The sequence below is a fragment of the Osmerus mordax genome, chromosome 11 (genome assembly GCF_038355195.1).
Source record: "Osmerus mordax isolate fOsmMor3 chromosome 11, fOsmMor3.pri, whole genome shotgun sequence".
In the NCBI taxonomy this organism is placed as follows: Eukaryota; Metazoa; Chordata; class Actinopteri; order Osmeriformes; family Osmeridae; genus Osmerus; species Osmerus mordax.
The window spans coordinates 7,436,910-7,452,297 of record NC_090060.1 but is presented as its reverse complement, the minus strand read 5'-3'; the positions used below and the strand labels follow the sequence as shown (position 1 = coordinate 7,452,297).

Sequence of the window (15,388 nt, the reverse complement as noted above, 5' to 3'; positions counted from 1 at the left end):
AGAGAGGAGATCAGAGAGGAGATGAGAGCAGAGAGGAGAGCAGAGAGGAGAGGAGAGGAGAGGAAAGAGGAGATGAGAGGAGAGCAGAGAGGAGAGCAGAGAGGAGAATAGAGAGCAGAGAGGAGATGAGAGGAGAGACGAGAGGAGAGGAGACAGCAGGGCGAGCTGGCGATGTAACTCCAACGTCTGGGTACTGTGTACTGTGTTGTGTGTCAGTTCTGGTGGAGGGCCTCAGGTGTGTGTGACTACACAGCCGTGGTTTAGCAGGTCTGTGTCAGCCAGGTGTTCATTTCACTAACAATAGAGTGTCTACGTCACCGCTCTGAGGGGCCAGCAGTGCTCACAGGCTCCGCCATTGACTCACCGCCAAGCCTGACTTGTTAATGCTCTTTTTATTTAAGGCGAGCCTTTGTCTGCCGAATCAAAGATATCTCAGGTTTGAAGTGTGGTTGAATGGGACGGACAGACAAGGGGGGGGGGTGAAGAGATGGAGGGATGATGGGGGAGGAGAGGAGACTGTAGATATGGAGAATCTGCTGTTTAATTCATGGCTTCATAATTCAGGCCGCGTAGCGTGGAGCTGGGGGGGCGGGGGGGGGGGGGGGCTGTGTATCGTTGTGCCTCGCTGGTGAATATTCCCTTTGGGTATCAGCTATCTGACAGGATCCTCAACAGCTCCTCCAATACTGAACGCATTCACAACAACACACAAGAGATCTTTCAGGGATACACCAAGGACAAAGGAAACAGACACTAAACCTCCAACGGCACAGTTGTGGTTTATGTTGGCAGCTTTTAGATAAATCTCCCCAAACTTCTTTAGTGTTATGCTCAACCCGTGTTCTGGAGTGTCTTGGTAAATGTGGGGCTTCTGCACCGCTTCACTGTGTACTACAGGAGACTGGGTCTCACGTACTTCCTTGTCCCCAAGCATATCTCTCACCAGCAAACAACGCATGTCAACAGTGATTCAATTAAACTCAATTAATGAGCAGCTCGATCACCTTCAAAAAGAACTGTTGAGATTTGCATTATTTCCAATCTGATTAACTTTGATGTTGTTTTGGAGGAGGATGTGGCCCTGAGTGCTGACAGCTCAGGTGGAATGAAGAGTAGTTCTGACAGAAAAGCGTCAGAGTTCGCCGGCGACTCGTCTGAAGTTGGTGTGTGTGTGTGTGTGTCTCCGCAGCAGGAGAGAAAATGAAGGAGGGAGTTGGAGGTCGAGCCAGAGGGGTGGGTGGCCATGATGGACAGATCACTGATGACAGGATAATGACATCATCAGAGTCAATGAGATTCATGGAAAAATATTCTCAAGTATGGGAAATTGAGTTGTAACGACAACGCAGATAGTTGATAGAACGGACTAAAAGGAGGAGCAGATGGTTTGCCTTGAGAGAGAAATGTATACTTTCGCTGCATCAATGAGAGTGAGGTCACAAACTGAAGTCACCATGACCCAAGTGAGCCCTGGATATCTCAAGGTCTTCATTCCTAACTCAACCTTTTCAACAACAACCCCCAAAAAGCCCTGTTTCTATTCAGATACACACAGTGCAGGGAAGTTCCATCTAAACAGATTACGTTTTTCTGCCAACTTTGTGAGTGACGTTGATATCACATTTTTTTCTTTCATTCTTTTTTGCTCGCTGTTTACTGTTTGACTGCTTTAATCAATAATTGAGAGCAAGCTCATAACACACTGCTGTTTGCCTGGAGGATAAAATGCTAATTGATTATAACCAGTGAACGAATCTCTTGTACTCCCATATATTATGACAATTGTTATGGCTTTTTATGTTCCAGGGGAACATCAATGCTTTTAAATTATAGATGTTATCAAACCAGATAGTTGTTAAGTCAAATGGAAGCCTTGGCCTGGAAACACACACAGACACACGTGCGTTTGAAGATTGATTCAAAAAGCTTAACTATAGTAACCAACACAACAAACACCACAATGAGGTTGGCAGTAAATCATCTACTAAATATTTAAAAAGCTGGATAAATCTGTTGAAGGTTTTACGTTGTTAAGTTTTATGTTCAATAATGGAGAGTCTGGACCATACATATAATTATGTCAGTTGTGTATTGATATGACCTTGCCATGAAACTGTCTCTTCTGTTGATGAACAGCCCATGATAGCCTTGCATGTAATATCCCAGATCCCATGGTGTCATCTGCAGAAACAGAGCACCCGGACTCCCCCCTGTTCCCTTCTCCAGACCACACCCTCTTATGGAGTAGCAGGGGCCGGATGGTCGGGGGGCAAACTGGGAACTCCCTCTCCGGTGTCCTGGAGGGCCCTGCATGGGCACTGTGTCCCTGCAGGGTGATGGAGGAGGAGGGGTGGGGATGTAAGGAGGGAGAGGAGGAGGGATGTTAGGAGAAGGAGTAGGAGGAAGAGGTGGAAGAGGAGGTGTGTATGGAGGAAGACGAAGAACAGGAGGTGAAGAAAGAGAAGGTGAAGGGAGAGAGGGAGAGAGAACCTATTCAGCTTTCAAAAAGGAACGAGTCAGCAGCATAGTCCAGCCAAGCGCTGAAACTGGTGGATTATAATTGTGTGAATCAGTGTAGTAAACCAGAGCCCTCAATGTGATGGTTGGACCTCCTCAGCTTTGGATACCCTGCAATGCATAGTAGAAAATTACTGAGTCATCTCAGTGCATATGGCTAGCACAGCTTTCAAACAGCTGTAAAACAGCTAAAAACATGCCTGAAACAGCTGGGTCTTAAAGCTCTGAAACTCCCTGAAACAGTCCCGAAACAGCCCACTAACAGCCCTGAAACAGCCCGCCAAACAAGAAATCCATGGCGTGCTTGCATCGATGTACTGTCATGTTTGTTTTTTTTTGGCACACATCTGCAGGTAGAGAACTATAGGATGGGAGCTTCATTCCAACCGAAGTGTGTGGCTCCATTCAGCCTGGCTTGACCCTGGCAGTGGAACAATGTGGTCCAGTCGAGGCCAGAACCACGCTGCTGAAGAAGGGGCGAGGACAACCCAGGATACCCAACACTCTGCTACAGTAGCACTCGTGGTTTATCAAAGAGCCTGTCTTCCATCACGAAACTGAATCTCCAGAGGATAAATTGTCCTGAGCCAGCAGGGTGGCTATTGATCCCCGATCAATACTTGTGATTTTAAGAGAGAGAGGTGTCTGTGCATCTGTCCATCTGAGTCATGCTGGACGGGTTGATGACATGGCCTCTCTGATCACAAGCATCCCCTCATTACTTAGCCAGGCTCCATATATGGTCAACAGTCAACAGTCGCGTTCACTTCCTGTTTACAATCTCGTTGAAGGGGGGAGTGTGCAGAGACTTAATAACAGCTCAGCTCTGATAAGTGTTGCTATTGGCTACCAACATTGTGTGAAAGTCATGGCTCTTGGTGTAGTTGTTTTGTAGCCAATCGTGGACCTATTGTCTAAGTGGCTTCGTAGCGTTTGAACTGTCGTAACTGCCCTCTTCCAACTCGGAATCTGTCTATCGGTGTCACCCACTAGAGGGAGACAAAGACCCTGCATGCAGGATTGATCCAACCCATCAGGACGATGGTGATGATTATGCCATTGTTGCTGAGTGGAGATTTCAAACACAGACGCTTGTGTCAGAAGGGTTTTGAATCGGGCCCATCTCGGTAGACGTGATGCGGGTGACAGTGAGAGCCTCTCCCTCATCATGCCTTCACCCCGGCGAGAGCCAGGAGGAAATAGCAAGTGTGATTGTCCTCAATTGAATCAGAGCTTATATGACTGAAACAAAATTAGCCAAAATACGGGCTTCTGTTAAGGCCTATGCCATCAGTTAACTGTTAGTTTTTTCCTAAAAGCTCAGAAATTGGTATGTATTGGCAATAACAAGCAAAGCAATGCAGCCGTAATTGCATTGCAGCTGAATGATGAAATAGCCGGGTGACCCAGTGTTATCACCAAACTGTTATGTGAGAATTGGATTTGAGCTGCTAGCAGGCTGGGAGTGTTGATAATCATGCCTCTGCTGCCGCAGCTGGGGGTGTGGAGACTGTGTGTGTGTGTGTGTGTGTGCGTGAATGTGGGGGGTATATGAGTGTGGGCTATTTGTGTGTGGAGTGCGCGTGTACATGCGTGTATGTGGGCCGAATGTGTGTGTGTGTGTGTGTAGGGGGGGTGTTTGAGCGTCCATGTGTCAGTGTATCCATACATGTGCGTGTGGGCGTGTCTTTTTGTGTGGGAGCAAATTGTGTGATGGAGACGTCGTCTGTAATCAGAGCTGCAGCTCCGGCGCCCTGCTCTAATTGCTTCAGTATTTCAGTAAAGACGTCGTCCTCGTTTGAGATTTGTCTGCTCTGGGGGCTGTCAGGCTGTAGTGGAACAGACTATATTGAGCAGATCTGTTTATTACAGAGACAGCATCATGGATTACAGGAGCAATCAGCTCTGGATGCTGGAGGCGCCTAGTACAGTATTGGAAGGGTGGCTAAACAGAACGATCTGTAGCAACTGAAGAGCCTAGAGGAAAGAAAGGTTCCAGACAGTACCCTTCTTAGCTCAGTCCACTTATAACCCTAAATGTAAACGTACAACGGACCTACAACATCTGTAGTGAAACTGAGTTGTACCACTGAACGCTCTATCTGATATAAAAGGCAGAACCTTTTTTGCTGTGGGGAGCTGTTTCTATTGCTACATTGAATGTTTTATTGCATTTTGAGGAAAACAAATACCTCCCTGAAGGGTCCTGGGTCCTCTACTCTCCCCAAGTCTGCTTGACGGCAGAGGAGTTTTTGTAGTCTGACGTAGCTAGCAAAGGAATGCCTACTCTGTTGTTTGAGGAGGCAGAGCAGAATCTGATTATGTGGTTTGAGGTAGCTCACTAAGGTCTGACTGTTTAGTGTGAAGGAGCAGAACAGTGTGAAAGTATAGTTTGAGGTAGTTAAGCAAGGTCTAAATGTGTGGTTGGAGGGAGCAGTGCAGAGTCTAATTCCGTGGTTTGTGGCCAATAAGAAATACCTAACTGTGAGGTTTGAGGGAGCAGAGCAGTGTAACCTTGTAGTTTGAGGTAGCTAAGCAAGTTCTGACTTTGTAGTTTGAGGTGGCTAAATATGGTCTGACTGTAGTTTGAAGAACCATGCGCGCCACACATCATGCAGAACACAATAGACCCAGACGATTTGCTCACCCGCTTAGGGCTTGCATGGGTTGCTATAGCGACAGTGGCTAAATCTGTCACGGCCGTGGAACGCTGCGCTCTGGGTTTCTTCCAGGAAGTAGCCAGGTGCCCCCCCCCCCCCACCTACAGACTGGTCAGGGAGAATGTCCCTGTACTTACTGTAAGTCGCTCTGGATAAGAGCGCCTGCTAAACGACTTCATGGAAATGTACTAAATGTAACTAGCCAGGCCCTTATCATGTTAAAGCAGTCCTGAAAATGTGTCAGATCTACATTGAAAATGCAACAGCCCATTAACGGTCCAACTAAGGATGGAAGGCTAGTACTTCTAACCACTTATCCTCCTATTGAAAATGTTAAAAGTCTTTGTCTGGAAGTCAGACATGGAAGAATGCTTTCCATCCCTCTGTATTGACTGCTTTCTCTGTAGTTGAAGTGTCTCTGAGTGACAGGGCGCCCAATGTTTTGTGTTTTTAAGAGAACAGTGTAATTGCACTGTTGTTTGAGAGCTGGAGAGTGCAGTGTTGATTGTGGGGCAGAAATAGAAAACAGACAAAAGAAAGAACCTCAGATAGAGGATGGTTGGTAGGAGAGAGACCGAAAGAGAGAAAGAAAGAGAAATGAAGCTCTTACTGCAAATTGAATGAATAGTTTTAATAACAGCACAATGGAAAGAGCTTACTGTGTTCCACAGCTGCATGCATCAGGAAGCACACAGAGACCCTCTGAGACATATTGCACACAAGCTTATACATTTAATGTCACTAGAGTACTAGAAAAACAGTTAGCCTTTACAGCAATATGACTGGCTTTGCAGACAATAGCAAAAACAAGCCCTCATGTCTGAATATTATATTATGAAAAAAGCAAAAGCAAATATAAAAAGGCAGTTTTGTTATTATGGAGCATGCTGACAAGAGGAGACTTATTGGTGGATAAATTAGAAATTTAAACCTTGGACACCTTGGATCTTGGGGATACTTCTTAGATTTCTTATACAGTGTGTGTCTAGTATTGTCTTGGAATAACTTCATTGTGTAATACCTTGTGGGTGTAAAAACATTTTCTCTCAGTACAAATGTGAGGAATAGTCCACCCATATAAATTGTATGCAAATCCATTTTCTGTAAAAACTCAAACAAGTCAAACAAAACATTTGACCTAAAAAGCTCATTGTATCAAAAGTGTAAAGATAAACAAACCAAAAAGCAAAAACATAAAATCATGTCCCACATATTGATAAAAAAGAAAAAAAAAGAAAACTTATCCATTATTCATTATTTGAACAAAAGTATTTTTTGAAATTGTCTTTAGCTTTCTTGGGATGATGGTGAAGCAAGTGAAAGTTCTGGAGAGTAAATGAGCACTTGAGATTTTGGCTGGAACACCCCCCATCACTCAACCAATCACAGGAGAGATTTGGCAGACTTCCTGGTTGCCTTCATGGCTGATGGGAGTTCTAAGTGACATCACAAAATGTTCCGTCCCCTGGCCCTTATTGTTCCGTCAAGTGATAGCGAAAGATCCGTCTAATTGGTCAGAACCTGGAACAGAGAATAAAAGCACAGTTTAGTTTTCTCTTCAATTGCTGTTCAATCCCTGATCTCAATAACACAATTGACAAAGAGGTTAAAATAAGGGAGTTATGTGAAGTGGAAACTTCCAGAAGTCACTCGAGGCAGCGTCTGTTGTTGTGCCTTTGAACACGGCATGAAACATTAAAACTCTGAGCTGTCAGCATTCATTCATTCCTAACTTTCCACAGCTCCCATCTCAGTGACAGCTGAGAAAAACTGCAATCACATTTAATCCTCGACTGTTGAAATGAATGATGCCAAAGTTTGGGGGGGGGGGGGGGGGGGGGGTAAATCCACACCCCTCTTTTTGGAGGACATCTTAGTTCTGACATTGATTTTAAAAAGTACTGGGGAAGAGAACAACAGTTCCGATAAAGTATCGAAATGTTGAAAGAATGTTGAATGGCAGCTGTCAGAGTGGAGAAGGCACGCAGATGGGGGGGGGGGGGGGGGGGGGGAGCCGGCGCAAGGATTGTTCGGAACGACAGCGTGAAAATGGACTATGAACAGAGGAGTGCGGAGGATGAGGCGAGTCGAGGAACACAGGTTGATTTGAGAGGAAGGGGGTGTTCCGGATCAGTTCAGATCACAGACCGGGGGGGAGGGGGCATTATAAATACCGTGTCATGTCTGTAACAGTCAAGACTGCTACTGGGTCGCGGGGGTGGGTAGGCTGTCTCTCTGCTCAGAGGGGAGGGCTAAGTAGTTAGTCCTGTAGACAGCACGGGGGGGGGGGCACAGAAACACAGGCATGTCTAAGACCCTGAGGACGCTCTTCTCATCACCAGGGTGCCTCCATTCGAATGTAGTCACACCACAACAACACATTTTATCATCATAACAATGTGGAAAATCTAATGTTAAACAGGAGCCTGATTCTGATATGAGAATTATATGAGCTAAATTCTACTCTATAGAATATGTGAGAAAACACTGTCATCACATGGCTGACATGTCATGACTGGTCATGACATGTCCTCTGTTGTTTCTCTAAGACAGGAATGTCTGTAATACCCAAGGTTCAGCTGTGAATAGCTGTCCCCTACTTACATGAGGTGTGTGATATATGACCCTTTAACAAACCCAAAGCTTTGGAACCTTCTAGAACAATGCATTAGCTGTGTATAAGTGTGTGAGAATGTGTGTGTGTAGAGTAGGAGTGTGTGAGAGTGTGGGTGTGTTTGTGTGTGTGTAAAGTAAGTGTGTGAGAGTGTGTGAATGTGTGTGTGGAGGTGTGTGTGTGAGAGGGTGTGTGCATAGGAAAATTTGTGTCTGTGTGTGTGAGAGAGAGAGAGAGCGTGTGTGCGTGGGGAAAAGTGTATCTCTGTGTGTGTGAGAGAGAGAGAGAGATAGAGAGAGATAAAGAAAGAGAGAGAGAGAGGGGGGGGGGGGGGGAGAGGGGGGAGATCACCCAGCACAGTAGCATTACTCAGGTGGTTCCGATCCATTAAACTCTCAGTCAGTACAGAGGGAACGCTCCACTAGCTGTCCAAACTTAATGCAGCGTCTCTCAGACTGGAGATCAATACCCATTAGCTGGACACAGAGATCAGAGAGCATGGCATGTCTGTTTAAAACAAATTTACCAACTAATCATCCAACGTCACCTCCAAGAAGCATACGTTTGATCACATCTTTATGAAACCCCTTCTCTCCGTTTCCAGACGCCTATGGACAACCTACATCTCTAGCAGTCGGTTTGAACAAAGTTACTTCCCTCCCTGTGTGGATATTGATATTAACACACGATCGCTTGTACATGCTGTGAACATTAGCCTCTTCTATTCAGTGTAGGGGAGACAATCTGGGACTGGAATACACGATACATGCAGGTTGTATTATCACACAATAGATTTAGGACAGTGAATATAACACAATAGATATTACACAATACATTTGATACAATCAGCATGACCACTGTTAAATCCCCCCGGGCAATTCATCGCCAGCATATCGTTCTGATGAATTGTGCAACAACAGCATGTTGGAATTACAGGCTCCTTCCCAATGGGCCATTAATCATCATACTGTACACACCAGCTGGAGATAACCCATGTAATCACACTGGCTGGACAAGCTAGAAGGCTCAACAAACGCGATTGGATTTTAAACATGTTCCCTGCATAATTTCCCCGGTCACACACCACTCATGCGCACGCACACACACACTGTCTCACACACACTCTCTCTCACACACACACACACTCTCTCACACACACACAAACACACACACACACACACAAAGCATGTGGTTGCTGACAGGACAGGAATGTATATCCCTGTGTGTAGAGTGTGCATATAGTGTGTGAGTGTCCAATACACAGTGTGTGTGTTTCTACAATGTGTATGTAGAGTGTGTGTGTGAGTCTAATACACAGGCTGTGTGGGTTCAGAGAGTGTGTCAGACAGAATGGCACACTTCAGAGGTCTGAGGGGAGTTTAAGACAAGGAGAAGGGACTTAGGGCCTGGAAAGTGTGTCCCTTTCACTTAATCACTCACTTGTTCTCTGTCTACGCACTATCTTTTACTTTTTCCCCTCACCGCCCTCTTTTTCGTCCTCTATCTCCCTCTCCCCTCTCTTCCTTCCTTTCTCTCCCTCTCCCCTCTCTTCCTCCCTCTCTCTCCCTCTCCCCTCTCTTCCTCCCTCTTCTCTCTCCCCCCCCCTCTTCCTACCTCCCTCTCTCTCAGTGCTGTGTGTACTTACGCATTGTCCTGTGTCTGCTCGTCCGACCTGGAGATCTTCCTGTAGCAGTAGACCATCTCCACCAGCAGCCAGCAGGTGAGGAACACCAGCAGCACATACATCATGATCTCAGAGTACAGCGCTGCCTTGTCCTCCATGGCTGGGGAGGCCGGGGACACACACACACACACACGGGCACACACATACACACACACACACACACACCAGAACAGTCATTAAAACATTTCCCCAGATCTCATGCTATATGAGAGGTGAACAGCCCCTGTCTCAGTTATCACAGTTATAGTGTACAGGAAGTCAGGGAAGGTGAGACTCAGTCCGTTGGAGATGGAAAAGCATGCCTTGTGTTCACATGAGAGGAGTCTTTGGTCCATATCGGTCATTTTACGTGAGATCCGAAAGGAAAGTCAGAATGGGAGTATCACCCGTTTTTGTAAGATATCCAAAGAGCCAACCTGTTGTTAACAGTTTATTATGCAACACTCTTAAACTACCATTCGCAACGCTAATGGTGATATTGAAACCAATTTCCTCTCATGATGCGGGTGGTTCCCTGCATGCATTCACCATTCTCTACCAGGAAGGGTCCCAGGATAAAGTGATTGTGCTGACTTTTGAAACCAAGGTTGTTAGTAAATTGCCAAAAAGTTGTCTACCGTACATTCTCAGTAAAACTCACATTCTCATTTTTACTAGACACTCACATTTTGAATGAAGTAAAATAATTGATCCTGAAGTGAGTAATAACAATTTAGCTTACTTATACAGTCTGCATATTGTGCAAATAGCATATGAATCACACAGAGATTTTTTCTCTCTCAAAATAAGAGTCCTTCCTTCAAAAAAAGAGAGCTGATGAGCTGGTGCCAAACTCCAACAAGTCCAGTACAGCTATAGCACAGGCAGGCATGCAGCATAACATTTACATTTAGTCATTTAGTCATTTAGCAGACGCTCTTATCAAGAGCGACCTACAGTAAACAGGGACATTCTCCCCGAGGCAAGTAGGGTGAAGTGCCTTGCCCAAGGATGCAACGTCATTTGACACAGCCAGAATCGAACCAGCAACCTTCTGATTACTAGCCCGATTCTCTAACCGCTCAGCCACCTGACTCGCATAAGATTAACATACTTTGGCTGGGTCAAACGTCCACATCATTGAGACTCAAACCACGCATTTTCAAATGTACTAAATGCCACAGATTGGATCATAGTTTGTCAAAGTTCAAATGATTTAAATCTATTACGTGGAAACGTGACCCCTAATAAAAATCCCTTAATCTGATAACGTTCTGCAGTGAATTGCTAAATACCATTAATGTAAGGTGATTCCTTGAAAAGATTGACTAAGCTGCAGCTTAACCACAATCAGTCGCTCTGCTTGACTTGACTGGGAAAGGCACAGATGACATTAGCAACATTATAGCTTTGTCTGCATCTGTCTGCATATAGACAATGTATTTTTGCAGTTTGACACTAACATGGAATGAGTATAACATGTAATAAATAAAATATACAATATATATGTATATATTGTTATGTGGTATACAAGGGTATTGTGTGAATTAGAAAGGAAAGTCAGATAGTCATTTAGATGTATTCTTTCATTGACGTAAACCAACCACTTGGATACAACCATCTATATGTGTGTGTCTCTGACGATCCACAGAGAAACACATAGAGATACTATAAAGCAAAAACATGGCCAAATACAAATATACATATTCGTATATTCGATTAAGGTGAGAGACTATTCATTCGACAAGACAAGCATTCAGCATGAAGACAGACCAAAGTCAGTACATTACCAGCTTAATAAACACAGTATAGTAGCTGGTCAGAATAAAGCCTTTTCCTGACAACTACTGCTCTCCACTGAGCAACAACAGCGAGGACAGAACAAAAACACAATTATTGGTGCAAAACACGTTACCACAGTGACAGCAGGGAAACTTAGGAGGGGGGTGGTAATTGTTAGTGATAGCAATTGCATACATTTTTTTAAAGAATGTCTTAAAATGTTTCTTTTTATTTAAAGCTGAAACGCCAAAGGCGCTAACCAAACAGGAAATGGGGAGTGGAAGGGGGTGTGCGGGAGCTAGCTGCACTGCACATTGTGAACTGTATAGATAAGAATACACATCATACAGCAAATAGTTCAGCTTGTACTGAACCGGAAAGGACAAAGATAGGGAGAAAGGGAAGGGGAGAGGGAGAGAAAAGGGAGTGAGGGAAGGAGAGAGGGGACACCTTTACTTCCTCTTCTATTCCTCTCCCTTCTTCCCTCTTCTCTCCCTCCCTCCCTGCCTCCCTCACTCCCTCCTCTCTACCTCCCTCCTTTCCTAACTCCCCAACTGGGATGGTTGTGGCTCAGGGGGTAAGAGAGTGTCATTCACTCAAGCAAGGTTTGTGGTTCAATCCCTGACTCTTCCTGACCATGTATCAAAGTGTTCTTGACCAAGACACTGAACCCCAAGCTGCTTCTGATGGGCAGCCTAGCGCCTAGCTCCGTCACCATGAGAATGGGTAAACGAGAGGCAAAATGTAAAGTGCTTTGGGTGTCCAATTAAATGCGCTATATAAATGCAGTCCATTTACGATTCTCTCTCTTTCATTCCCTCACTCCCTCTTTTTGCCTCTCTCCTTCCCTCACTGTAAATTTAGAGATTGAGGGTGGATGGATGAAGAGGGCAATTAATTAGAAAAATGGAGAGGGAAAATATTGAAGGGGGTTCGGATGGTGGGATGGAGAGAGAGACAGAGGGATGGCAGATGGGAAGTAGGGGGAGAAGGATGGATGCGTACCTTCTTCTCTGACGACCAGATGGATTACCTTGCTGTGATGGAACAAGGGCTTGTAGGTGTCAAACACAAACTGCCGGGAGACCACGCACTGGTACTTCCCCGTGTCGTTGAGTGTGACGTTCCTGATGCTGATGGAGACATCCTGGAGGTCCTTGCTGCCGTTCCAGAGCAGGCGGCCATGCCAGGGCCCCGCCACCGGCAGAGGACGTTCATTATACCGGTAGATCTGACAAACACACACATATACCCATATGCACACACATGCGCAGACACAAATACACAGACGTGCATACATATGCACAAACATACACCCATATACACACACACACACAGATGTATATGCACATGCACAGATGCACACACAGGTGCACATGCATAAGCACAAATATACACCCATACACACATACACACATCATCAGTTAGACAGTCGAAACATGCATGGATAGATGCAGGTCTTGGATCATGTGACCAGGAGAAACCTACAGTGATCGGATTCTGTCCGGGAGGTTCGTAGGACCACTCCACTTCTGTCTTAGGGGTGATCTCCTCTCTCTTCATACAGGAGATACACATCAGCTTCATGGGGTTCCCCACAACAGCGTTTGTTTCGGACTCCAAATCCACACACACCAACTGGCTAGGGTGGACTGGGGGCAGAGAAAGAGACAGAGGCAAAGATGAAGACAGAGGTAGAGAAAAGGGCAGATAGAGATAGAGAAAGAGGCAAAGGTGGAGTTCAAAAGAGGTAGGGGCAGAAGTGAGTCAGAGTCAGACACAATAAAAGAGACAGAGGCACAATTAGAGGCTGAGACCGGCCCTATCTCTCACCCACAAAAACATCTCCCTCCAGAGTACGCCACATTGCATCATCCAGACCATCATCGAGCGGTGACCTCATTCTACCCATGATCCTCTACTGCTCCTGCTGTACATCCTATCAAACAATCTGCTGACCCCCCCCCCATCCCCTCCCCTACCAGCACCACAACCTCCCCCACCCTAATGGCGAGACCACAGCACTGCTATTCTCCAGCCCAGACGACCCCATGGCCCGCCAGACGCCACCGCTCTGAAAGATAACACACTGTTAAACTAAATCACACCGTGGGCTTAAACACAATTTCACAGGCCAGTGAGCGCCGAGGCCGCACACAGAGAACACACCATTATCCAGCCAAGTGCACTGGTAGTTAGATAATGGAGGGATGGACGAATAGTGGGAGTGAGTAAAGAGCAGGAGGGAGTGTAGGATTGAGAGATATCTGAAGGGTGGGATGGAGGGACGGTGGGAGAGGATGGATTGTAGGACTGACAGATGTGGGACCGTGGGTGGGTGGGAGTGGAGGGAGTGGAGGAAGGAGTGGAGGAAGGATTGAGAGGTGGATTGAAGATGAGGGAGGGTGGGAGAGGATGGATTTAAGAATGGACTGTGGGATTGAGAGACGGAGGGATGTAAAGATGTGGGGACCAGGGATGTGTGTCAGGGCTGTGTTGTCCTGCATGACTGTGGCAGGCCGAGCTGCTCTTACATAACCCACAGAGCTGCAGGGTAGACACTGTCAACATTGATCACATCTCCAGCCTTTCTGAGAGACCAGACAACCAGATGGAAATGAGAGTGAGAGAGGAATAGAGAGAGTCAGAAACAGAGAAAGAGAGACAGAGAGAGGAATAGAGAGAGGCAAAAAACAGAGAGAGAGAGAGAGAGAGAGAGAGAGAGAGAGAGAGAGAGAGAGAGAGAGAGAGAGAGAGAGAGAGAGAGAGAGAGAGAGAGAGAGAGAGACCGAAAGAGAGAGACCGAAAGAGAGAGAAAGAGGTTCAGAAAGATAGACAGAGAGAAATACAATCTAAAAGAGATAGAAAGACAGAGAGAGGAAGAGATATAGACAGAGAGAGCTAGAGTGACACAGAAACACAGAAGGAAACGGGCCAACAGGAAGCTCCTAATGTTGCCTCTAGAAAGATCTATCCATTAGCTGTCTTCTCATGCTAGTTCTGACTGTTGGGTCGGCTTGGTCCCCTGTGCTTGAATGAGTTCACTGTTCTATTTTCAGGAACAGACAAAGGAGAAGTGTGCAGTATCCTTTATCTGGCAAACCCATTTATCTAAAGCATTGTAAAGGGGGGATTTGACCAGTGACTTCTTGATATGGGGTGGGGGTGGGTTTAGCTCAATGATACAACATTTGACTGCAGATCAAGAGGTTACATGAATCACCCCTGTATGTTGCTTTGGATAAAAACATCTGCTAAATGTTTAGGTTTAGGGTTAGGGTTAGGGCACAAACATCTAAAACACTTACCAACTACAACCAGAAGAATTAGAGAACGCACTACTGCTCCGGTTAGCATAGTGGACGTTTGCACGGATTGTTCTTGGGGGCAAACTCTGCCTGTCCACAATGAGAGAAAAATTAGATTTCGTGAGCTTTTGTGAGACCTCTATGTCTTCAGGACCATGGACAGCGACGCACGGAGTTAGGCCTTCTAAACTTGCCACTTATCCGAAGTGCTTAGTTTAACCTACTAAATCCAAATATTTCGATTAATATAAACGACTTATATAAACGATTAATATAAACGACTTAATTTTGTTTTGATGATTCATTAAAACAGTTGTGAAGCTTTATGAAAAAATAGACTGTAAGAAATGTATTGATTGCAATTATACATGTAAATCTATATGTGAACTGTTGTCGACGGTGTGCAATTTCTAAGATAGAGTAGGCTACTGAGAAATATAGAGCGGACACTCACTATCTTGAACTGTGAATCCGGAGCTTCTGCATCAAAAAAGCCGTGAGAAACCTGTGGATTCCAGGCGGTGTGGCGATAACGTGTCTGTGCGTTGCGGGTATTGGAAGCGATTCAATAACTATTCTGTACGCCAACTTAAGGAAAAGAACATTATAAAAACATAACAATCCTGATAACACCGATACAGATTATTGTAATCCTTTTCCAGATTCTTCCAAACAACAGGAACCGTCCGCAGATAATGTGTTTCTCCGCCGCTCTCCACTGCCTTTGTTTTTTAAATAAACAGCCACTTAACAATAGGAGTGTATTTCTCTTTGATGCGCATGCGTGTCACTCCCTGTTCTAGTATTGTCCGTCCCAGTCCTACATGGTCCTGCTGGAAAGTGA

The 15,388-nt window shown here is 45.4% G+C and overlaps 1 protein-coding gene across 1 annotated transcript; it reads right to left on the bottom strand.

Annotated features, from left to right (window-relative positions):
- Window positions 1-7,379: 7,379 nt before the first annotated feature.
- scn3b (sodium channel, voltage-gated, type III, beta) lies at window positions 7,380-15,164 on the bottom strand. Its single transcript, XM_067246852.1, has 6 exons — window positions 14,999-15,164; window positions 14,545-14,634; window positions 12,725-12,888; window positions 12,242-12,467; window positions 9,437-9,575; window positions 7,380-7,443 (listed from the first exon to the last, which is right to left on the bottom strand). The coding sequence occupies exons 2-6, from the start codon at window positions 14,591-14,593 to the stop codon at window positions 7,380-7,382; spliced, it is 642 nt and encodes a 213-aa protein (XP_067102953.1). The 5' UTR covers window positions 14,594-14,634; window positions 14,999-15,164.
- Window positions 15,165-15,388: the final 224 nt, after the last annotated feature.

Excerpts from the sequence above, each read along its gene's own strand:
- scn3b (XM_067246852.1), bottom strand. The coding sequence starts at position 14,593 with ATGCTAACCGGAGCAGTAGTGCGTTCTCTAATTCTTCTGGTTGTAGTT. Across the intron at positions 12,468-12,724 it reads CCGGACAGAATCCGATCACT|ATCTACCGGTATAATGAACG; the intron begins GTAGGTTTCTCC and ends TGTGTTTGTCAG. Across the intron at positions 7,444-9,436 it reads GAGCAGACACAGGACAATGC|GACTAACTACTTAGCCCTCC; the intron begins GTAAGTACACAC and ends TGCTGTCTACAG.